Here is a 26074-nt window from a genome sequence, read left to right on the forward strand (position 1 = left end):
AGTCGGAAGGTTTTCAGGTCGGAAGGTCCTCAAGACGGAAAGACCTCAAGTCGGAAGGTCTTCAGGTCGGGAGGTCCTCAAGACGGAAAGTCATCAGGACGGAAGGACCTTAGGTCGGTAGGTCCTCAAGACGGAAAGACCTCAAGTCGGAAGGTTTTCAGGTCGGAAGGTCCTCAAGACGGAAAGACCTCAAGTCGGAAGGTTTTTAGGTCGGAAGGTCCTCAAGACGGAAAGACCTTAAGTCGGAAGGTTTTCAGGTCGGGAGGTCCTTAAGACGGAAAGACCTCAAGTCGGAAGGTTTTCAGGTCGGGAGGTCCTCAAGTCGGAAGGCCCTCAGGTCGGGAAGTTCTCAGGTCGGAATGCTGCGGCAGAACCAACAAGTCAGATGGTTTGCAAGTCGGGAGGATTGGCAGTCGGACCCATACTATTGTAGAATGGCAGTCGGGCCTAAAGGGCGGAAGGTCTGTGGTCGGCTTAAAGAGTGAAATGTAGGGATAATTTTGGTCTGCTGGGGACACGTGTCAGCAGGAGAGGGGTTGGAAGACGGTTGGGAAGGAGACGTTGTAACCGTTCGGGTGACGGTTTTCGGTACGGTTTCCCAGAGAATATTGGTTTGAATCATCATTTGGCAAGGTATCTTCAATCAACTTCAACAAAGCAAAGTCAGATTTGGGGATCACCACTTTAAATTTCAGTCTTTTATTTTCCAGTTTATTTTCTGTACCATACAGTGTTTAGAGATTCCTAATCTCAGGCACTAATTAATCAAGTTTAAGGATATTTTCTATATCTTTGAATTTTACTTTATTTTTGTTGAAAAATTACATCAACAATATTATATCACACACTGTCACGTATCAATCCGACCACAACATACCTCTCACTCTCCTTCGGTTCCCAAATCTGTTGTCATCGCTCCAACTGAAGCAAGCAAACAAACAAATTAAAATCAACTAAATATAAAAAAAGTTAAAATTATCTGAAAATTGAAAAATTCAATCCAAACAAACAAACAAATTAAAATTAATTAAATATAAAAAAAATTAAAATAATTTGAAGATGATAAAACTCAAAATGAATCAAGCTCAGAAGCCATTTAGCAAAGAATTAGAACCATTCAAAAAATCCTAATAAAAAAATAAACCCTAATCATAGTCTGGATGTGTTTCTGGAAATCATCACACAAAAGCATAAACTTGCGAAATGAGAGAAGCGGAGTCCTTTTATAGGACAAAGACTCTACCAGAACTTAGAATATTTTAGGTGTTCTCAAATGATCTAGCGTGTTCTACAACCTTCCAGAAGGATTCCGGAATATTTCTAAAATATTTAGCCAAATTTGGGTGAACGCTTTTGAGACTGCTTCAAAAAGCTAAATCACCTTTTTCGCCTTAACCGTTTTCTATAATGTATTTATAATTTTTATTTATTTATATTGTAAATTTATTCTAGACTATTCTTTTTTTTTGTTATTATTATTATCTAATGTCTTTAGATACTCTTTCATGACATACTATATCTATATTATTAAATACCTTTCTTTATGTATTTTTTAATTAATTTATTAACAGTATATTATATGTTTTATTTTATTAATATTTATTATATATATTACTTTAATTATCTTATAATTATTATATTTTAACTGTGTTTGTTTTTTAATTTAAATAAAAAATTACACCACAATCCATGGGATTTCAATAAAAAAATATATTATTGTATCTAATAAAATTATTGTACAGTATTAAATATTATTTAAACAAAAATTCAAATAAAAACTCACTTTAAAATCAAAACAAACAAACCCTTTATACAAGGAAAATCTTATGATTTATTTAGTTTTGATTTGAAAATTAAATTTTTTATTTTAGTTTTCATTTAAATAGTATATAAGTGTGATATAATATTGATTTGTATTTAAAATAAAAAAAAAAAAACATAGAAACTTTTATCTAATATGAAATACTTTAATTTTGAATTATAAAACAGGAAAAAAAAAACACTATTTTCTCTCACAAAGTATTACTTCAAAATACTATCTAAACAAAAATTTAAATTAATATTTCATTTCAAATCAATTTTAAACCACAATCAAACAATTTCAATGAACATCATAAAAACATTTTTAAGTAGCCCGAGACTTTGGTCAAATAAAATGGTAAATCAATTCTAAATCTTGGGTTATTATTTTTAAGAATATGCACAAATTAGAAAAAAAAAAAAAAAATTCCCTATTATTTTTCTCATTATTTTCAATACCAACAGCTACATTATGATACAAGAATAGTGAATCATTGAAGACCATATATATATATATATAACAAGATAGGAAAATGACTATGCAACGTATCTACAGAATTAAAGGTAATTATGAATAGACCATTGTTAGTATCAAATGTGACTTCAAGGAAAGAACAATCTTTATACTTTCGGTTCAGGTGGGTTCTATGAAGAAATATAGTAGCTCTGAATCCACGACAAATCAAAGTAGGCATGCCAAGAAGCAAACGAAGTGGCAGTGCAATTTATTTGCTGTTGGCTCAATCTCGTAGTCTACAAAACTTCTGGGATTTGTTTGTTTCACGGAATTGAAATATCGTAATTTATCAAAGTCATTCCCTTCAAAACCATGTATACATCTCTTTCGCTCCCCATGTTTGCTTGTAACTGATTTTAATGCGATATTCAATTTGTCTATTTTTACTACAATGAAAAAAATGATAATATATATATCCCTCACTATAAATTTTAATCTCATATAATATCATATTATTTAATTAAAGAGTTTCATTGTTACTACTTGCATTTTTGTTATCATAATCAAGACATCTACTTTTACATTTGTGTCGAGCATTTAAGTGAATCATATGGTCTAAGCTTTATTTTTGTTTACTGTGGATATGTGCTCATAAATGACCCATGATTCTACATACAAACAACTGTAGTTGTTGATCTAGATGCAGTGTCATATTTTGAAAGAAGAAGATAAAATAAAATACACATATATGTTCCGGATTGAGAAAGGTTAAAAATTATAATTGATCAAGAATAATTAAGTTACAACAAAAGAAAATTATAAGTTTTAACTTTAAATTAAAATAAATAACACTTCACACTTGTCACTATTTAATTGATAATGCGGGAGGGGCTTAATTGCATTGGGGCTGAGGATCTCACCCCATATTCAATATACCTATTTTTCATCTTCCAAAACTTGGCATAAAATAAAATAAAATAGTCGTATTTTAACTCATATTGTTATTGATTCCACTCGAAAAAAAAAAAGGTTATATAATGCAAATAAAGATTTGAAGGATCTTAAATTGACTTTGGAATATAAGATAGGATTTTTTTTTTTTTAACCGATTAGTCAATTTGTAAAATTGCTATACATTGCTTCAGAGGCTGCGCTGCATCGACCTCGCCGCCACCACCTACCAAACACAGCACCTCACAGTTTGATAAGAATCGAAGTCATGAATTTTTATGGGTGACATTAACCATTCGTTTACCAAGGCAAGGACTTGTTTCCAGCTATTGAGCTATTGCAACGGTGATTTGAATTATGAATACCAAATGTGTTAATGTGATATTAACTACCACAACATCCTAGACACTCACTACCAAAAAAATGATCTTTCACCACGGCTCAACAGTTCGTTACAAAAACATCGTAACAAATAATGGTTTTTGTTACGACAATTTCCGTGACCAAATATATATTTTCTTGGTCAACGTTTCAGGTTCTTTAATTACGCAAAATAATCCGTAACAAAAACGGAGTTGGTAGACTTTGTTCAAAATAACATTAGTTACGATTGTGCTTCGTAAGAAATGGTGTTTCCTTTTATTTTTTAAATTTAAAATATATTTTGGATTTAAAAAAAGGTAGAAACGCTATAGCGATTTTGGAAAACTAAGAACGATTTCATACCCACACGCGCAGGCTTTCTTATTCCCCTCCTCGGTGCTGAATAGATTTCACACTTAGCAAATTTCAGAAAGTTAGGGCACATCTCATTCTTCGACGCGATTTCTCAATCAGCACTGGACGAAGGTGGGATCGAGGAGGTTAATCGGCACGGCGTCCAGGTAATGTTTTTAAGTTATCTCGAGTAGTATGAGGATCGATCCACGGATCTTCGTCGCGTCCTCTGTAAGGAGAAATCGATATAGGGCATCGTAATATTCTTCTTCTTTCTCATGTGGTATTGGGAATTGTATGGCTTGTGTGTGATAAACAGAACTTGATTAGTTGGTAGGATAACGTATTCTTGTGTTAGAGAACTAGTAGGCAGATTGTTTAAGTGCCCTGTGAAGTTTGATTTATTAATGTTGTAATTTTATCACATGATTATTTTGGTTCTGGAATTTTGGTTTTTGGTCTGCTGGTTTGAAAGGGAAGAATCTCAATCTGCACCTGTTCGACTCTACCCTAGGATCAGTATGGGTTGAGGTGTTTGTGTTTCTGTCTTGTTGTTTAAGATGGGTGATGAGAGTATAAAAATGATAAAATAATACATGGCTGGAGTATAAAATTATTTATAATGAGAGTATATTGTATCATGACTGGGAAAGATAACAACGCGCACAGCCGCGGGGCTGACAGCTGAGATGCACCCAGCCTGGCTCACTGTCATCTACAGGTATTTCGTCACAATGCCAATCAGCTTCATTTTTGCATTACAATTATACTCATTGTTCCAGTTACAGTGAGTCATCGTCTTTTATTTCAAATTTGTGCAGGAAAGGGAGGGTAAGAGGTGCTGATACTTTGCCTGGATCAGATCAGATCCTTTATTTGTTTATTTTATATATTATAACATAGTTAGATTCAATTCATCGTATTCACTCTCAAATTGATTGAGGGTGAGATGGGAATTGTTTTCACGAGGCTGTTTTCTTCACTCTTCGGGAACAAGGAAGGTCGGATTCTTGTGTTGGGCCTCGACAATGCCGGAAAGACCACCATTCTTTGTATGCCTCATTTTTCGCTTCATACGATTCATGTTGTTGTGGTTGCCTACTTGCCGTGGTGATGACTTTTAATTAATTCTCTATAGCTATTGGTTTTTGCAGATCGACTTCAGATGGGCGAAGTAATGTCTACTATTCCAAGTACTTACCTTGTTATCCTCACTTTAAGCAATTCGATACTGTTATTCTATGAATGTGGGTTGACTGACATTTAACGCGCTAATTTTTGGATATTTTGCGTTGTTTCTAATTGTTTTATGTTATTCTCTTCTCTTGAGCTTGTTTTGGTTGCTTTCTTGAGTTCATTAATTTGCTGCATCTATTTCATAGGCAGAATTTAATATGACAAATGGTGATATGCGAAATGTGTAGTCTGAAAATATGATTAGGGAAACTTTGCTTTACTTGATTAATGAGTAGATGTCTTTTTCATTTTACAGCTATTGGGTTCAATGTGGAAACAGTGCAATATAACAACATAAAGTTCCAAGTTTGGGATTTAGGTGAGTTTATCATCCTTAATAGAATTGGGATTGTTTTCAAAGTTTTTTGGCTTTCAGGATCCTTGCTGTTTGACTTGGACTCGTGAATTTGTTTATTTTCATATGGGGTTCATCATTTTAATTTTTAATTTCTGAGTTTGGTTGTTATTGACTGTGTCATGTGTCGCCCTTGGTGATTTATGTTGAAATTATGAAAAGAAGAAGTTGAGGACTTCTTGGCTTTAGGTTTTCACTCTCATTAGAGCTCCAGAGCATGAAAACAAATGATGTCCATGGATGAACTATTCACATTAATACACAGTGGAATGAATTTGTAACAACTATCAGCTATTAAATGTTGCCACTGGCTATGGTTTCAAATGCTGCCATACATTATAAAAGATAATTGTAGGTTTATCTTAGAGAATGTAGACTACAAGTCAACATTATCCTTCTAGTTAGCCTAAGATATATTTTTTTTTTAAATATATATATAATCACTTCACCAATGAGGGAGGAATATTGTTTTGTTATACTTGCAGTTTCGGCGTGTCTCATGAGCTAAATGATTGGAATGTAAATGTTTTAAACTTGCTTCCTTATTTTTTCTTTTTCATTCTTTCCATCAAGGAGCCGAAGGATTTTATAAGTTATGATTTACTTTATAGACATACGATTTGCTTATGAGGGTGGGTCGTGATTCTAGAGTATAATTAGGCATCTAGGCCATTAAGCTTAATGCAACTACAAAACACAGTTATAACTTTAACCTGTGGAAGTCATAAAATAACATTCAAGAAAATAACTTTATGCTAAGTGGTTTTGTGATTACTTAGTAGTTTCTCTTCCAACCATTTCTAAGAAGTCATTTTGAAGTTTTTTATTCGTAACATTGGTGGTTTTCCTTGTTGTGGTAGGTGGGCAGACCAGTATCAGGTAACTAATTACTCAAAAAAGTTCCAAGTAATTACTTGTGATTTTTATTTCTATCGTCTATTTAGTTAATTTGTCCAATTTAATGGTTCTCTTTTCAATCACACAATACTGACATGTGTCTGTACCTTGTCTAATATTGCCTATTGGATTTGTGCAGTAATGACATTTCTTCGTTCTAAATCCATGTTAAAATCTCTCTCTAATGATTTTTTTTCATACTTTTTTACTTTTCAATAGAATGTTTTATTTTTTATTCTGTATCTAAGAATTGATAGATTTAGTTAATTACTGCCATGGATAAATAGTTTACCCAGGTGAAATTGTCAAAATAATATTCTGTTTTCAGGTAGGAATTGCTTTTATTGTTATTATTTTTTTAGAAAAATTTTAACTTTTTTCTTTTGTATATTTTTTAATACTTTATGTGGTGCTTGACAACATCAAGTTCACTGTTTGTTTAAACTGTTGATGATCTTTGTTAATGATTGACTGTACTTTCCTCTTTCTTATATGGAATTACATTGGTCCCTTGCCAGGAGGAAGAGCTAAAAGGCGCCGTTGTCCTCTTGTTTGCTAACAAGCAGGTGGAATTTTATACCATTCTTTCTGCTATATATATATAAACATTAACATTGCACTTAATTTACATACGATAAGCATAAATTTCTTGATGCATTTGCATACTTGTTAACTCTGTGTGTCGGTTGAAGTTGCTTGTTAATCCACTCACAAGTTAGATAAGTGTACTCTCTTATGGCTTAACATTATCTGACTTACAGGATCTTCCTGGAGCAATGGATGATGCTTCGATAACTGAGGCCTTAGAGTTTCACAAAATTAAGAATCGGTAATGGTCTATCTTCAAAACTTCCGCCATAAAGGGAGATGGCCTCTTTGAGGGCCTAGACTGGTAATTCATGGATACATAATGTGCTTTGGTACCTAATTCATGGATATAATACCATGTATTGTACGACATGTCTGAATATACATACTCGTATTGTTCTAGTTGCAAAGCTTTACACTTCTAATGTCTGTGTTATGGCATTTTATACATACATTTTGAACGTCTGTTGATATCTATGGCTCAATATACTCAAAAATTGCACTTGTGGATGCTGTAGGTGACACACTTTTCCTGGTCAAGGTCTTCGTGACATCCGCCTCAGTCCCGGACACACCCCTTATTTTGCCGACCATTGCTGGGGCGACTACCCTTCGCGATGTCGTTGGTGAAGATCCTATTGAGTGGAACTACAAGGACGTAAGGATCTACTTTAATACCTTTCTTGTATTGCCTTCCGAAATTTATAAGAAGTATGACTTAAAGTAATCTCTGTGTTGGCAATTGCAGCTCATGCGCCGGGCTTGAAATGTTGGTACCGATACACCCATGTTAATTGCCCCGTTTGTCATATGGATTGAATGTCGAACCTGTCTTTGGATGGATTGTGTTGAGTTTTTGTTGAACTATGTCTGGAATTGATGCGTAGACCTTTGTGGTTTGAATTCGTATGGTGAAAAATGTGCCTAATGGGATTGATGGATAACCGTATTTGCTTATTGCGTTGTTTACTTGTGTTTGAACTGTTAAGCACGTTTTGCGGAACAGGTTGTTGATGTGTAGATACTAGTAGGCTTGTTCTATGGGTTGCTTTACTTTGTTGGTAGGTATGGAATTCAGATTTTAATATGAATTAATGTTTGCGCGGGGCGTAATGATGATGATGTTTATAGCAATCTTTGTATTCGTAATTTATTTTCGTATCATACGCATCACAGCAGGTCCATTTGTTACGAACAATTTCAATTGCAGCGTACCCCCTGTTTTTCACAATACGCTATTTTTCCGTAACAAAAGGCCAGAAAATCGTTACAAAAAGTGGTCTTTGGATATTTGTTGTTACAGACGGTTTCGTGACTATAAGTAGGTAATATTTTTTTTACGGCGTTCAATGCCGTTACAAATAGTCGTAACAAAAACCAAGTTCTGACAACCGGTCAATGGAAAACACTTGTAACGCGAGGAACTTCCGTAACAAATACCGTAACTAAAAGTCCTGCCACACGCGCGGAAGGATCTACCTTTCGTTACGAGAGAAAATTCGTAACAAACATCGTAACAAATACCATACTTCAGGGAGCGTTGACCGATCGTAATAGTTACGAAAAGTGGCGTGGCAAAAAACATTCGTTACGCGAGTACACATTACGGAAAAAAGTCGTAACAAAGGCGTAGCAAATACGCAAATTGCACGAAATATGGCTTTTTGTTACGATTTTCCGGCCGTAATAGAAAACAGTTTTTTTGGTAGTGACTATAAATATTAGTGACTACAATATGTTGACGTCAGCCAGAGCCGTCAAGACACAGTGTTGATGCATTTTTTCATATTGTGCTACGTATTAGACACAATTAGTGCCTTTATATTTGGCTAAATTAATACTTTTACATATCCTTGTATTTTTAGTAAATATAGTATTTACTTATTTCATAGATTCCATTGTAGTATATTTTAGACTGTATCATTGGATTTGTTTAATGAGATAAAATTATTTTTCTTCCATGACTATGAAAACTCTCCAAGCCATTGAAAGGAATGACAAAATCTCCACACTACATGGAAAGACATTGCATTAAGAATAAAGTAGCTAGCAGGACGACAAAAGTAACTAATGAAACCAATCATTTATAATGCATCAACATTATGTTTTTATGTTTTGGTTCCAGAAAAGCGCAAGCACTTCGCATTGTCAAAAGCACGGTTTGAAAACAGGAATTCGTTATTAGAATTTGAAAATGCCAATTGGCAAAACATGGAAACTAACCAACTCAACCACATAATATTTTTTTACCCCAACAAAACACAACCAGGTAGCATTGTCGAAACTGCAGTTTTCTGTGATCATATATTGAAACATGCAATTGGAAAAACATGGAAACTAACTAACTAATGCAGCCAAATTATGTTTTTTCGACTCCGAAGAAATATATGGCATGTCAAAACTGCGGTTTTTCAATGTAGCTGAATTATTAAAGTTCCACAAAACCAAAACAGAACCCTTGTAGCTGTAAAAACGAATGGAATTTAAAATTAGTGTTAACAGATGTAAAGCAAATACGAAAACGCAGTATGATTATGTTGTGTGGTTTGGGCAATCTTGTTAGTTCTAGGGTACACAACCACTCAGTATATATTAGGATTTATAACTTTTAAGGCATTCATTCAAAAAAGTTGAAACATTATACTATTGCTGCTATAAATTAATTCCACACACTCAAACATATATAACACATTTAACCAAATTAAAGGCTTCTTTCTTCTACATATCCGCACGCAGAAAAGCATTCACAAAGTTGACTCATAAGGGCATAAATCTACATACACATTGTATGCATGATATATGTAACAATTAAATAAAAAAGTAGAAGGAGATATGATTCTCATATACTCAGAGAATGTATTATATATAGATTATAACTCAATGTATTCCACCAATTTAAGAGATGGGTTGCGAATTGGAAAATGAGTATTGTAAAATTTACTTGGTATACATTGAACAAAATTGCAAAAATGCATAAATTGTTGGCTGAAATTGAACTTAATTGAAAGGATTAGCTATTCTTGACTCAAAAATATTACCAACCAATGGTCATGGAACATACATTTAGGGTCAATTGGGGAAAGTTGTACACAAAACTAAAGTAATGAATGCCACCCAAGAGGCGTTTGGGGAATATTGGGCTTGCTGATTTCCCAAAACATACTGTGATCTTGCTTTATGTATATATCTGGTTTCCACTCTCGACCCGCTTCACAGATTAAGGGGCATGCCACAATGTGCTCTAGGATCTCCTCATACTTTTTCGCAATAGATATCCTAGTGTTCATCTTTACTCTGTTGAACTTCAGAGATCAGAGACACTGTTCAGGCTTCCGGTGTCTGCAAGAGATGGCGAGTTGCTGCAGCCACTGTCCATAATTTGGGCAAGCCACGCTGCGTTTGCATCTTCGAAAATATAGTTGCCAGACATATGAATTCGCTGATCTTTCTTTGAGCCGGTCACATAGATATCGTTACATGTTGTTTCAAGGCCAACCTGCAAACATTGACATTTAATAGATAGAAACAATGCATAAATTGTTTGTTGTAATTGATCTTAACTGAAAGGATTACCAATTCTTAGCTCAAGAATATAACCAGACGATTTTCATGGAGCATACATTTTGGGTATATGGGGAAAGTTGTGTTGGGTATTTAATTAAATACGTGAAAGAGAAATAAATTATTTGTCCCAAATATAATATTCCTCCCTTTTTGGGATGGAAGACGGAATATCAATTCTAAAAATTTATTCTGAAAATTTATCTTCCATTCTAATTCGATTTGCGGAATTATTCCGTTCACAATTCGTTATATCCTGGGAGGCGATCGGTGGAAGGCCGAATTCGCTTCAAAGAAATCGCGTGCTACGCGAGGCTCGAATTTCATTTCGCATCTATTTGATTTTGTATTTTCGGATTTAGCCGTATCTCAAATTTCACCAAAATATTTTCCAACAATCTTGAAGTGAATCGGGTGGAATATGAGATGACTCGAAATTCCCGAAATCCGCCGCTAATCCGGACAGCCGTGGTGGAAGTGACATACATCTGAATAAATGATATTCAGATTGGCACAATTGGGGAAGAAGACGAGGAGGTTAACTCCAACATTTCACACTCATGTTCTCTATATTCCATGACCTCAACCACCCCGTCCAAACAGTGAGGCAGCCTAGAGGGCTTCTGCCAAAAAGGCTGCGCCGGCAGCGTATGAACAAGGTCTTCAAGGCCGCGATTGAGGGAGCGCAACCTGTTGTTGCCTCCTCCAACTAGCCTATTGGCGGGAGAAAAAAAATGGGATCTTGTTGATACCCGTGTGAAACAGCCTGTTGTTTCTGCCTCGTCCGCAGCATATGTTGCGGAACCTGCGCAGGGTCTCGTTGCGTCTGCCAGACAGCTACAAGATGACTTGGTATACAACCTATTGCTGTTGCGGACCATATAACGCAGCCTGTTGCTGCGTCAACCAAGAAGCCAGAAAAATTCACTGGGCTGAATTTTAAAATATGGCAGTAGAATATATTGTTTTATCTGACCACGCTGAATGGACAGATTGGCTAATGAAGGTTGCACCTGTTGTGCCGGAACGACCTCGGAAGAACAAAACAAAAACACAAATTTTGAAAGTCATGAAACACTCAGATTTGATGTACAAAAAAATTATATATTGAATGGCTTAGGCAACTCTCTATACCACCGGTGGCTAAGTAGCTGTGGGAGATGTTAGAGAAGAGGCGAAATGGATTCTTCACTCTTTTGAAAACATTCGAGAATGAGACAAACTTGTGTTTGCCATAACCCTTTACTACGATAGTAAATCTGTTATCGGCAGAGCAGAAAGTACAATGTACAATGGAAAGAGTCGACACATTCGTCGTCGATGCAATTCAATAAGATAACTGAACACAACTAAGGTTATTGCGATAGACCATGTTGCGTCAAAAGATAACCTAGCGAATCCGCCAACCAAATGGTTAAACCGTGATGCAGTTTACAAACTGACTAAAGGAATGTAGCTCAAACCTGCTGAGAAAAAAGTTTTATAAAGGAAAACCCAACCTAGAAATATTGGAGATCCCAAGAACTAGGTTCAATGGGACAACGTATCTATAAGACTTATGTGGGGATAAAAGCCTCAACCCATTTCTGTTAACTAATAGTAACAGAGTAGAGAGATCACCTATGTGAGAGAGAAGTGAGGCGGCTTCAAAGGAGAACTGTCCAGGCTCAGTTCTTTAGAAACTCTCGCACAACCAGGACGGGTTCCATGGCCAAAACGGACCAAACAATGAGAACCGAATTAGACCCACAAATTCTGTGTTGGTATGTAGTCCACTTACTAAGAAATTGAACAGTTCAAGGACAACGTGTCCACTAGGCAATTGTTTAAGGGAAAGTTCAAGGGAAATCCTACTTATCCTATGAAGAATTCATCTTTCTTTTTTTCATCAAGTGATCGTTTTCCTCTTTCATGTGGGGAATTGTTGGGTATTTAATTAAATAGGTGAAAGAGGAATAAATTATTTGTCCCACAGTTTATTTGATTGATTTATTTTATTTAGAAAATAAATAAATAAATAATCAAATAAATAGTTTGTTGGTGCAGTAGACGTGGACGGTTTTTTTCTCTTCTCTATACGTGATGAACTACAAAATAAGTTGGAATATAATATATATATATTATATTTTCCTCCCTTTTTGGGATGGAAGACGGAATATCAATTCTAAAAATTTATTCTGAAAATTTCTCTTCCATTCTAATTCCGTTTGCGGAATCTGTTATTCCGTTCACAATTCGTTCTATCCTAGGAGGCGATTGGTGGAAGGCTGAATTCGCTTCAAAGAAATCGCGTGCTACGCGAGGCTCGAATTTAATTTCGCATCTATTGATTTTGTATTTTCGGATTTAGCCGTATCTCATATTTCACCAAAATATTTTCCAACAAGTTGAACACAAAGACTAAAGTATTGAATGCCAACCTCATTCCACCGGGGAACATTTGGGGAATGTTGGGCTTCTCGATTTTCCAGAACCGACTGTGATCTTGCTTTATGTATATATCTGGTTTCCACTCTCGACCGGCTTCACAGAGGAAGGGGCATGCCACAATGTGCTCTCGGATCTCCTCGTACTTTTCCTTCATTGGGATTTGTCTCCATTTGAAACAAATAAGATATTCGATGGTTTTTTTCAAGGTCATCCTTGTTAAGTTGATATTAATAAATTAAATATATGATCAGACACATGAACTAATATCACATATCAATGCCAACTCCTACCTCCCACTCTTCTTCTGTTCCCAAATCTGCTGCCTTGACCTCATACCGCCTCTCTTGTCTAATCTAATCCCTCCCACTGAAGCAATCAAAACAAACAAACAAATTCAAATCAATTAAATATGAAAAATTAAAATTAAATATAAAAAAAATTAAAATCATCCGAAGATGAGAAAATTCAAAATAAATCAAGCTTAGAACCCACCTACAACGGAATCAGAACCAATCAAAAAGCCGTAACCACAAATAAACCGTAATCAAAGTCTTGATGTGTTTATGTAAATCCTTTCCTAAGCACTCATAAAAGCATAAACTTGCAAATGCTTGGATGATACGGGGCGGAGGTTGTTTTATAGGCCAAAGAGTCTATTGTATTCTACAACCTTCTAGAAAGATTCCTTTATAAGGTGGAGGTTCTTTCATAGATCAAAACTCTACCAGAATCTAGATTATTCTAGGTGTTCCTAATTAGTCTATGGTGTTCTACAATCTTCTAGAAGAATTTCCGAATATATCTAAAATCTTTAGACAAGTTTGAGTGAACTTTTTTGTGCTTCGTAAAAGTTCTAGACTATATTTTATTTTTTTAATTATTATTAAAGCATTTAGTTACTCTACTGTAACTTACTATATTTATATCATTAAATAGATTCACTACAAGAAAAAATCAATTTTGTAACAAAACTTTTTTGTCTCTAAATCTACTTTTTCCGTTACTAATGACATTAAAGACGAAATTAGTAATAGAATTACGTTAGCTACGTGAACTTTAGGGACGGAATTCCATTACAAATATATTATTTTTTTGTAGTGATTTCTTTATGTAATTTTTAATTATTTTATTGATTGTATTTTATATATTTTATTTAATAAATATTTATTATATTGATGATATATTACTTTAATTATTTTATAATTATTATATTTTAATTGTGCATGTTTTTTAATTTAAGTAAAAAACTATATCACAATCCGCGCAATTCCAATAAAAGTATATTATTTTATCTAATGAAATTATTATATAGTATTAAATATTATTTAAATCAAATTCAAATAAAAACCCACTTTAAAATCAAAACAATCAAACTCTCAATACATACAATATTTTAAATTGTTATTTTTAGTATAATTAAACTAGATATATAAATATATTAAATACATATTAATTATATCATTATATATATATTTCCAAAATTTTAAAATCATAATATATATGCACGTTAATTTGAATGATAAAAGAAAAAAATCTTACGATTTATTTGGTTTTGATTTGAAAATTGAACTTTTTTATTTTACTTTTCGTATGAAAATAGTATATTAACCTAATATTTAATATTGACATGTATTTAAAATAAAATAAAATAAAAACATACAAACTTTTATTTAACATGAAATACTTTTACTTTAAATTATAAAAAGAAAAAATATTATATATATTGTTAATATAATATTATATTACAACACTATTAGCCGCACACCATTTTCAAAATATCTGTCTTTGTTTGGCGGATTTGGATTTTTGTGTTTGAGATTTAAATTGAAATTTTTTTGAATTTGAACAGTGATACGATGGAATATAAATAGATGTTTAATGTAAAATTGATTTTTAATTATAATATAATAAATTAAAAATAAATATTTAATAAAAAATATTAACAATAATAGAGAAAGAATAATTAAAATACGGAGAAAAGGAAAAAATAAAATAAAAAAACTAGAAGATTTAATGTTAAATTAAAATAAATAACACTTGTCACCATTTAATTGATACGGGGGAGGACAAAATTGCACCGGGCTGAGGATCTCATCCCATATTCTATAGACTTGTATTTTGTCTTCTAAACAATTACATTCAAAGAAAAAAAAGTTATTATACTATAACACATATTGTTATTGATTCGACTGCATAAAAGTTATGACGCCAATGAAAGTTTGAAGCAGCTTAAATTGATTTTGGAAAATAAGATAGAGTTTTTTTAAGGAATTGCTCAATTATTAACATTGCTATATATACATTTTTTCATAGGCTGCGCTGCAGACACATAATACTGAGATTATTCCTGCTCCGGTACCTCTACAAGATTCCTTAGATCTTGGGGCTGTTGGGCCTGTATCCTCTGGTTACAACAGACATAGGACTTGTCGTACACTGGTTGCCTCTCATTTGCCGTCCTGACTTGGTCTGTTACCGGAAATCTCGACTGCAGGGAATTGAAGCAGAGAAATCATTACCACTTGTCTTCTAACCTACTTTAGAGTCAAACACAGCACCTCACAGTATGATAAGAATCGAAGACGTGAATTTTTATTAGTGAAATTAACCATATCTTTAGCAAAATATCGCTAATTAGCAGGTTTCAATGCACTACAAGAAAATATCATTTTTGTAACGAGATTTTTTCGTTTTTAAATTTACTTTTTCCGTTACTAATGATATTAGAGACGAAATTAATTATGGAATTACGTTAGCTACGTGATCTTTAGGAACAAAATTTCGTTACAAATATACTATTTTTTTTGTAGTGATGGAATATTACCGTTCTGGATATCATTCATAGCACTACCAAAGCAAAGACTTATTTCCAACTGTGATTTTAATTATGAATAACAAATGTGGCAAAATATGATATTGACTAACCAACATCCTAGACATAATAAATGTTAGCGACTACAATATGTTGACGTCAACCAGGGCCATCGAGTCACAGTGCTGATGCATTTTTTGCCATATTGTACTATAAAAATATTGAATTAAGCGGACACTAGCATAACTACAAAAGTAACTAATGCAGCCAATCGTTTATAATGCATGCATGATGCATCCGCATTATGTTTTTATGTTTTGGTTATGGCATAACGCAAGCACATGGCATTGACAAAAACACAGTTTGAAAACAGATTTTTGTTATAAGAATTTTAAAAGGCCAATTAGCAAAACATGGAAATAAGCTAATGCAGCCATCCACATTATGCTTTTTTTGTCAAAATTGGGATTTTTAAAGACAGGAATTTGTTATAAGAATATGAAACAATAGTCAATTGGTGAAACATGCATGGAAAGCAACTAATGTAGCCACATTATGTATTTCTTACTACAACAAAATGCAAGAATGTGGCTGTTCGGAGTAATTCTGATTATGTATTTGGTTGATTATATAATTAGTTATATATTATAATTTTTCATTATTTATTCCATTAATTTCCTAGGTAGTTATGTCTATTTAGAATTCAAATTTAAAATTGTGTTGAGAGGTCGTGTCTATTAGAATTATAAGATTGTATGCATTGGTCTTGTAGAATGTAATAGTATACACACGGTGTATCAATCTGTTTTTCTTTTGATCATACAAATCATTTAAATTTGTTTTTGCATAATCCCGATCTTTGAATTAATTTAACAAATAGTTGAATTAATTGTTTTGACTCATTAAACAACCTAAAGTTCTTCAAATTAGTAAAAGCTATTTGAAAAACTATTTTGCAAACACCCTCTATCTATTTTGAAAAAATGACCATCTAGAATAAATTGAAAATATAAATAAATAAATAAAAATCATATGTATTCAATATTCAAGAACCATCATCGTAACTCTATAAAAATAAGTGAATTGATAAGTCGAACAAGTGTTAAAGGCAATGATTGAGAATATGTGCAAATATTTCTGGCATTTTTTTTTTCTTTGAAAACTTGTTTTATTTCAATGAGAAGCAGTAAAACAACTTATCATTGCTCAAAAACCTTTGATTTAAAATTCTTTTTCTCTCTTTTTTCTTTTCATTTATAGTGGTATTATTGTATGCTCTATGCTACTGCACATAATTTTGAGTTATTTTTTTGGGCTGCATAATACTACTTTTTTATTTAATTGGTTTATTATACTTATAGTGTGTACTTAGGTTTTGTTTGTTTTGTGTTTTGATTTGAAATATTATTTTTAAGCGGGATATAGAAAATTGTATAAGTAATATAAAAATAATATTATATGTTGAACGTTGATGTTTGTGAAAATATAAAATATATATATTTTACATGTTGAGAATCATGTTTGAAAATTTTTTTTGGAAGAACAAATCCTTAGATTTTATGTAGTTATGACTCAATTTTGCAAATGCTACTTTTATGTGGATATAGGAAAGAAGACTATGACAAAATATGTTTGTTATGTTTGTAAATGCAATTTGATCGCACTGTAGTACTATTCATGTGATTGTGATAGAATTATCGAGATCGAGTTTTTTTTTTATTTGAATTTTGATTTAAATTATATTTGGTGTGATATTTTATAAGAGTAATTAATATAATTTTTTTTATTATGAACATTTGCGTTGAATCATAAATTTTTTATATAATATAAAAAACAGACACAAAAATATATTAATTATACAAAAATAAAGTAATATATATAAAATAAATATAAAAAATCTTTATAAAATTAAAAATATGCAAAATAAACTTAATAAATTAATTAATAAAATACATAAAGAAATGTATTTATTAATATATAGTATATGTATTGAATGGTAAAAGATTAACTAATTCAGTTAATATAAAAAATTGTAAAAATGTCTAGAATAATTTTAAAATATAAATAAATAATATATACATATACAACCTTCTAGAACCATCCCCTACTATAAAAATAGGTGAGCACAAGGTGGGTACAACGGCACACCAAAAAAATTCTACTTAAAATATTGTAAAAAACTTTAGAATAAAATAAAAAAATAATTAATTAAATAAAAATAAATTGAACCTTCTAGAATGTTTCACTGAATATATATTGTATAAATCTTCTCTTGTGAGATTAGGGTTATTGTATCTTTTCACCGGTGGCCATATTGTTCATGTTCAGATTAGAGTTTATGATGTGATAAAGGGCTTTTTCGGGTTTGCGTTAAAGAGAACTACTGTGGTTGATTTTGAGTTTTTTTTTAAAAATTTTTTATTTCTAATTAATTTGCTTTTTGATTTTAGTTTATTTGTTTTTTGTTGCTTCAGTTGGAGATATGAGAGATGAGACAAAGGTATAATGAGAAATGAGATCTTTGTACCACAATTAGACCAGAAGAATATTGAGAAAATCTGGCTGGGGATTGGGAATTGATTGTTGGACGATGGGTGCACGGGTTGCTAGATAGGTATTGATATTGCGGATGATGAATGAAATATTACTCTAATGTAGGTTTTATAAAATTGATTAAGGATTTAAAACAATTACCTTTAATGTGATGAAAAACTATGATGTATATCTATCAATCGTGTTGGGAAGGCATCCTAATTGGATGCGATAAACTTCAACTCTACTTCCCCGGTAAATTAATCCAACATATTGAATAAGTTGGCCTTTTCGACCCGCTAATTCTTATCAACTGATTCATGAATCTAACTTCTCCACAGGTGAGAAAAAATTTGTCGGTAGAGAGGAAAGACGTCAAGATTTCCAAAGATTGGATAGACAACAGCTGGGTGAACATCGAATCAGTGCCTGACATTCTAGCCTTCTTGACATCAGCGATGAACCCTGCGCAGCTGCTGGAGCTCCTGACCGCACCCCAATCTCCGTCACAACTTCTCGATAATGCTTTAGATGAGGTACCTTTGACGCCCTTATAACTCCCAAAAAGCCCCTTCTTTCATCTATTACTCTATCATGAATATACATACGTATTTTGTAATCAGGTTTGCAATGGGGCGACATACGTGAGCATCAATGTGCTTGAGAACAGTACTAATAGCAAAATGGCGGCAGTTGAAGGTGTGTGTATATATGATGTATATGTGTCTAAATTTTATGTCTGCATAGTAGCTTGATGTGAGGATTGTTAGGGGGGATAGTGTATTTTTTCTTGGGGAGTTTCGGGATTGCATACTAAGAATTTGAAAAAAAATTTGCTTGATGAACAGAGAATATGTTTTGGTAAAAATTTTGTATGTCTTGAGTAGAACCTTAGAGTAGTCTTAATGATTTTGTTCCTTATTATGTTTGATCTAGTTGTGTAACAATACACAATTTAAGTTTCTCCGTAGCACTTGTGGCTCTAATTCGATCTTATTTTGCTTATATACGTAGATAATGGTTGTGGAATGACTCCCGATAAGATGCGCCAATGCATGTCTCTCGGCTATTCGGCAAAGAGCAAGATGGCAAACACAATCGGGCAATGTAGGGCCTGTGATTTATTTATTGCCGTAAACTGTGCTTTTGTATATGTGTTATTCTTGGATATTGTTACTAATTTGTCTTTATGTGTTTGCACCAGATGGTAATGGGGTTTTCCGATGCAGAGCACAACAATTACGCAAGAGGGCATATATATTGATCTTCGGATTGATCAACACATGCAAGTTAAAGGTAATTTGCTATTAATGACATATTTGAATTGTCTCTAAATTCAAATATATTCCCCTGAGAAAAATGATTCATGTGCTCTTTGTACAAATTGGACATCCTAAATATTTTATTTACTTTCGCGTGTGTTGATCAAGCACAATGGCACAAGATGAATATTGGATTTGTTTATTATTTTAACATCTTATGTTGCTGATGAGACTTATTTATAATATTCATTTTGCTTCTAGAATCTGCTGATGTGGTCGATCCTCCCCAACCTGACTCTAATATGCAATTCCTCGTGTGGAGAATACTGAGAAAAAAGAAAATAACCATGTAATAAATCATAGGCCAGAAAGTCACCATAGGGATATAGTGGTGGAGGCAGAACCTCATTTAAGTGAAAACCATGGAGCAGCAACAGAAGAAGAATTAGCCCCCACAACAATCACATGCATCAATTCCTAGTTCACCAACGAAGAAAGGACGCACCAAAATGTATGTTTCTATCGGCATGGCAAGAGTACTTGCGACAAAGACCGAGATGGAGAGTGCAGTTTTCCTAGCTAATCAAATCATAAGATCAGCATATTCTCCATTCATCTTAGTGAACATTTGTCGGCTTTAATTTGGGGATGAATACATCTGTATATAGTTGAGTCAACTCTTTCTTGATATGAATATACCTTTTATTACTTTCTTATTAATTGGTTTTTATGTTTACACTGTGTATTTAGATTTTATGTAATTATTAGATGGTTGTAGCAAAATGTTTTAATATGTTTGAGTGTATTATTCTGATAAAATTATTAAGAACATATTTTTTTTTAAATTTAAATTTTGATTTAAATATTATTTGATATTATTGTGAAAGTAACTATATTTCATTATTATGAAGAAGTGCAGAGTGAATCACAGCTTCTTTGTTTTTTAAATAAAAAACAAACACAAATAAAAGATATTAACTATAAATAATTGAAGTATATATATAATGAATATGAAAGTATTTATAAAATTAACAATACACAAAATAGTAATTAAAATATATATATATATAATGTGTTTATAAATATATAGGAAATAAATATATTAAATTGTAAGAGAGTAACTGTTTTAGATTATATAAAAAAATGAATATACGGAAGAGTACCTTTGTTTTCAGTGTTGAATTTAGGTTTAGAGTTTAGGATAAGTAAATATTTTGATTTAAATAACTTTTTTGTTTCATTAGATATCTCGTGCATAGAAAACCCTCTGTCAATCTGTAAATTTGCATCTTGTCTCAGCAAAGCCCACCTTGTTGTATTCATGCACATAATTGGCTGTAAAAACAAAATAGAACACCACAATATGAATTAATTCAACAGGATCAAGATCACCTTTCTAGAACTGATATATGAACTAGCAGCAATTCTCATACACTTGAACATTATCATTACAATTGAAGGACAAATTCGAAGTATCCAGAGGCGTGGAGTGGAGTTTAGTTTGCCTTAAAGGAGACATGAAAATTCATACAAACCTCAGTATATTTGTACTGTTGTTCAATGTCTTTTATTACATTTCCACATTCTAAGCACTTGAATTTGTAGAACGAGATGTTGATATCATTGTTCGGACATTCATCGGTTATGAAAGCAAGCTTGAGCTCCATCACAAATCTTTTGCATTAGGTAAGGCTTGAATCGAACAAATTCCTCCGAAATGGCATTCAGATGCAAAAAGCACACATTATCATCACACAATTTTTAGTGTCTACAAAATAACGAAATTTCAAACAAAAATGCAGTCGAGGACATAAATCAAACTTCAGACACAACCAAATCAACAGAAAACACAAATTATCATCTCACAGTTTGTGTCTACAGAAAAAAATATATTTCAAACAAAAAATGCATTCAAAAACACAAAGTAGGCTTCGGAAAAAAAAAAAAAAAAAAGGAAACAATAAAAGATGAATTCTCCTACCACACATACTATGTTCCTCTTCAAAGGCAACGCCGCCTTCCCTTTCTTAGGCTTAAGAGGAACCGCAACCGCGACGCCGCCACCTTCCTCCTGCTCGGCTTCCCCTTCCGCTACCTTCGCCTAAGCTGCTAAAGCAGAGCCCACAACTGATTTTGGCGAGCTGCCATTCCCCGATGAGTGGAGAAGAAATGGATTAAGCGAGACAGTTTTAGGGCAAGAGAAGACAACAAGATTCACCCTGGCAAACACCATCACCTCTTCTTTTTATTTTTGAAAAATAATATTAGAACAGTGGCTCTTATTTACTTTTAATTAGCGGCACGAACACCGAAACCCCCCTCTTTTTTTTTAATGCATTTTAAAAAAATAAATTTACAATAGTGGCACCAACAATAGCATTTCTTATTTATTATTAAAAAATAATTTATAGTGATGGTGCTGACGTCTCTTTTTTTCTAAAAAGTAAATATTTCATTAAAAATAAAATAACAATAAACACATAAAATCGCATATACATAGAGTAATAATATTATTTTATATAGAAATAATACGGTATTATATGTCTGTTACCAATGGTGCCCGCGCCACGTTGTGCCACCCAAATGCAACTTTTTTGGGTAGTGTATATTATACTTGTAGTGTGTATTTAAATTTTTTATATTATTTTTATTTGTATAATATATAAAATAAACATAAAAAATATCTATACAAATAAAAATATTGTTGAGATTTAGCTTATTATTAAACCCAACCCGCAATCCAAACCCTTTAATCTGGTCCGGTTCTAAAGCCTTTGACCCAAACAGCACCTTATATATCCCCTTCTTTTCTCTTTCCGGTAAGTTAGTCCGCAAACAGAAATCGTTCGATTAAGTTTTTTTCTCTAGTTCTTCTTCTTCTTTGCGATTCTTCTAGGTGAGTTTTGGGGGTTTTCTTTCTTCGCCAAAATTGCATGCATTCTCGTTCAATCCCTTCTGCTAAGTTGTTTCTTTGCATGTTCTTTATGAGTTCTTGGGGAAATCGGTCGAGTGTTAGGGTTCTAGATCAAGTCCGTAGGTTTGGGATTTTGTTAGGAGGTGGTCAAGTTAGTCCTTAAGTGAGTAATTAGGTTGTAGTCTGAGCCGTCAAATATTTTCCCAAGTCGTTTTTGTCGAGTCACTTGGGAATCACCGGAGGAAGTTGCCGGAGTTGTTGGAGGATTCCTCGCCATTGTGCTTCCGCTACCATTAGTCGATGGAGGAGGGAGCCGTCGCCTAGTCACTGCCGCTGTCCAGAGTTAAAAGAAATAGGGAAGTGTTTTTGTTTTCAATCTTGTTTTCTTGCTAACCAATATATTGTGTTATGTGAGTAAAATACCAAATTCAATCAGTAAGTGTTTGTATATTGTTTTTGTTTGGAACACATTTTAGTTGATGCTTATTTGTTAGTTGACAAATTAGAATAAAAATACAACAAATATAAAAACAAACTTACTAATGTAATTAAAAAAAATACATATAGAAATCTATTTATAAATATATAGGAAATAAATTTAGTAAATTGTAAAACATTAACTAAGTTAGATAAAAAATTATATATATCCAACATTACAGAACCATTTTGCTAGTACCATCCAAATTTTTTTTACGTACATGGATATTGATAGAACATAAAGTCTAAAAATTGAAAAATTAAAGAAATATAGAAAAATAATCTTAAAAAAAATAATTTAAAATACATAAAAAAATATATTTATAAATATATATTTAGAAATAAATATAGTAAAAGTAAGGTTAGATAATAAAAGAAAAGAAGACTCCAGAAGATGTGGCCGGGGTTTACCCAGTCCAAAAGAAATTTAAAATAAAAATAATAAAATAAAAATTACACGTTCTAGAACCATCGGTCCTACGCTATAAAAAATGTGTGAATTGATGGGGGCGAACAAGCGTCAGGGTGATACTCTATCCTGGGGTTAGGGTTGTTTTAAGCCTTGTTTTTTTTTTTTTTCCGATTCAGCTCTCAATTCTTTGCTGTTTTAAAAAATTATTGAGGTTTCTCATCTTTAGTTGAATTGTTTGTAGAGATCTTGATTTGTTTGATTGTTTGTTTTGATTTTTTCAGTTGAAGCGATGAGTAGAGGGAGGGAGGCGGCATGAGATCAACAATTTGATGAAGAAGGAGACTGAGAGGATTCGGGCGACCATATTTCTTTCATTCATCTGAGTGGACAAATCCATGGTTTTGGGTAGGAGACATCTTTCTTGTTCGGATCTGTGTTGTTTGTTCCATAGCGTATATAAATTAGATCAACGTGAAATTTAATTGGCTGATGGTGACAGATTTAGAAGGCCTAACAATTTTGTAAGCCCTAAGGGTGACGCATTTTTCTCGGACCCCAAGTATTGCCTTGAGGAAACAACGCCACGAAGTTGTTTGGATTGATGCACTGGAAGTTGTAATTTTGTTGGATCATGTTCATTGTTTGCACTTAATTCAATAGGGTTTTGATTTTTCATAGTCAACTTACTGATTATTTTGTTTGTCCAAAGCATACTCCTTACGCAAAGGGGACATATTTGGATTTGAATTATTTTTAACCTCAAGTATATACCCGTTACGCAAAGGGGACATATTTGGATTTGAATTATTTTTAACCTCAAGTATGTCTGTCTTTTCTTCGTATGTTAAGAATTATCTGATCTCTTTCAATTTTCTTAGTTAATTGTTTTGTATATTATGCTTATATTGTGTATTTAGATTTTATGTAGTTACGGGTGGATTTTCGCAAGTGCTTTTGTCTGGATATGTATAAGTAGAAAGGCTTTGGTTAAATGTGTTATGTATGTTTGGTTGTGTGGTTTGGTCCGCCAATAGTACTCAATCCTATGTTTCTTATAAATTATTGAATCTCAATAATTTCACAAATCCTAATATATACTGAGTTTCTGCGTGTACATTATAATTGGCTGTTTGATTTCGGATAACGGGTTGGGAAGACGCCAAACTGGCCTCACCCCAAATTAAATGTCTCTTCCGTAGGAAGGTACATATAGATAGGCAATATTACAACAATTTGGTTTTGTGTTGATGGATGGGGACTACAGATAAAAGGGTATTAATATTGAAAAAACTAAAGAACAAATACACCGGGCACACCTGGGATGATCACAACAACTTTTCTATGAACCAAAAGGTGAAAACCTCAATTAGCGGAATAGACTAATTGTTTTGTTTGATCAAAGCGGTAAACAAATTAAATATGTATATACAAACATGCCCAAAAATGAGGCCGTCAAACGGGTGGCTATGAGCAGCAGCATGAAACTTAAAGTTTCCTGCTTGGTTCCTACAATTCAATAGGTAGATGCTGCGAGAGCGGCTCCCATTGTGCACAAGGATATGCTAGTGTTGCCTCCAAACCGTAAGGCGTTCTAAATTTGATGTACCAGTTAAGGGGTACAAAATTTGATAACAGTCACAGAAATAGTTGCATCCAAAGTGAAATTTTCCAATGCTGCTTTGTTCGAAGTGTCCAAATCGCTGCAAGCCAATTCATCACGTGATTTGCAAACCTGGGTCCCTGCAACCGATTCTCTTTATCCTGTCTGTTGTTTCCTCGATTGCGTCCAGCTCCCTTGGTGCCTAAAGCCATCAGTCTGACACTATAAAAGTCTATGAATTGAAGAGGCGAACAAATATTAAAACCAGTGATTATTTATATTTTTATCTATATATATATTTATTTATTTCAAAGAGAAACAGTAAAACAGATTTTTCATTTCCCAAAAATCTTTGATTTAAAATCTCTAATTACTCTCTTCTTTTTTCTCTTTTTCTTTTTATATATATATATTCCCTTTGGTGCACCAGGGTATATAAGAAGGAAAAAAAAAAACAAAATTAATGCGTTTGGAACTTGAAAAAATTTAACATAATTGTATAAATTTTATTATTTATTAGTAAAAAATATTGAATATTCAAGGACAAATTAAAAATATATATATAATTTTATTTTTTTCACGTAAATATAAACTAAAAAATAAAATTAGGGGGGAATATTAAGTCCATGTCTGTGTATTATTGTTACTCTCCGCTACTTTTGAGTCAACTTCTTATTTAATTGGTTTATTGTACTTTTTTTTTTAGATTTTATGTAGTTATAGATCAACTTTTCCCATGTTAATTTTATGTGGATATTGGAAGAATATTTTAGTTATGTTTGAGTGTGTAATTTGATCAGTGCATAATACCGATCATGTGGCTGACAAAATTATCAAATTTTTTTTTTTTTTTTTTTATTTAAGTTTTGGTTTAAATACTATTTGATATAATATTTTTTAAAAGTAAATAATATATTTTCTAATTGTGAACTTGTGGGGCTGAATTGTAAATTTTTTATTTAAAATAAAAAAAAAACAAACAAAATATATTAATTAAAAAAAATGAAGTAATATATATATTTAAAATATATATAAAAAATATTTATAAAAATAAAAATATACAAAACAAACTT

General features: G+C 32.6%; 1 protein-coding gene and 1 long non-coding RNA gene across 2 annotated transcripts; both read left to right on the forward strand.

Annotated features, from left to right (window-relative positions):
• Positions 1-4874: 4874 nt before the first annotated feature.
• Positions 4875-7244, forward strand: LOC127260348 (ADP-ribosylation factor 1-like). The gene is made up of 6 exons (XM_051288059.1): positions 4875-4977; positions 5080-5118; positions 5418-5480; positions 6377-6395; positions 6932-6979; positions 7175-7244. Exons 1-5 carry the CDS (start codon positions 4875-4877, stop codon positions 6942-6944), a joined length of 237 nt encoding a protein of 78 aa, XP_051144016.1. The 3' UTR covers positions 6945-6979; positions 7175-7244.
• Positions 7245-23415: 16171 nt separating this feature from the next.
• Positions 23416-24205, forward strand: LOC127260317 (uncharacterized). The gene is made up of 3 exons (XR_007840705.1): positions 23416-23532; positions 23683-23806; positions 23901-24205. It is a non-coding gene; the product is annotated as an uncharacterized LOC127260317 (long non-coding RNA).
• Positions 24206-26074: the final 1869 nt, after the last annotated feature.

The sequence above is a fragment of the Andrographis paniculata genome, unplaced genomic scaffold (genome assembly GCF_009805555.1).
Source record: "Andrographis paniculata isolate CXL003 unplaced genomic scaffold, ASM980555v1 Contig61END, whole genome shotgun sequence".
Lineage (NCBI taxonomy): Eukaryota > Viridiplantae > Streptophyta > Magnoliopsida > Lamiales > Acanthaceae > Andrographis > Andrographis paniculata.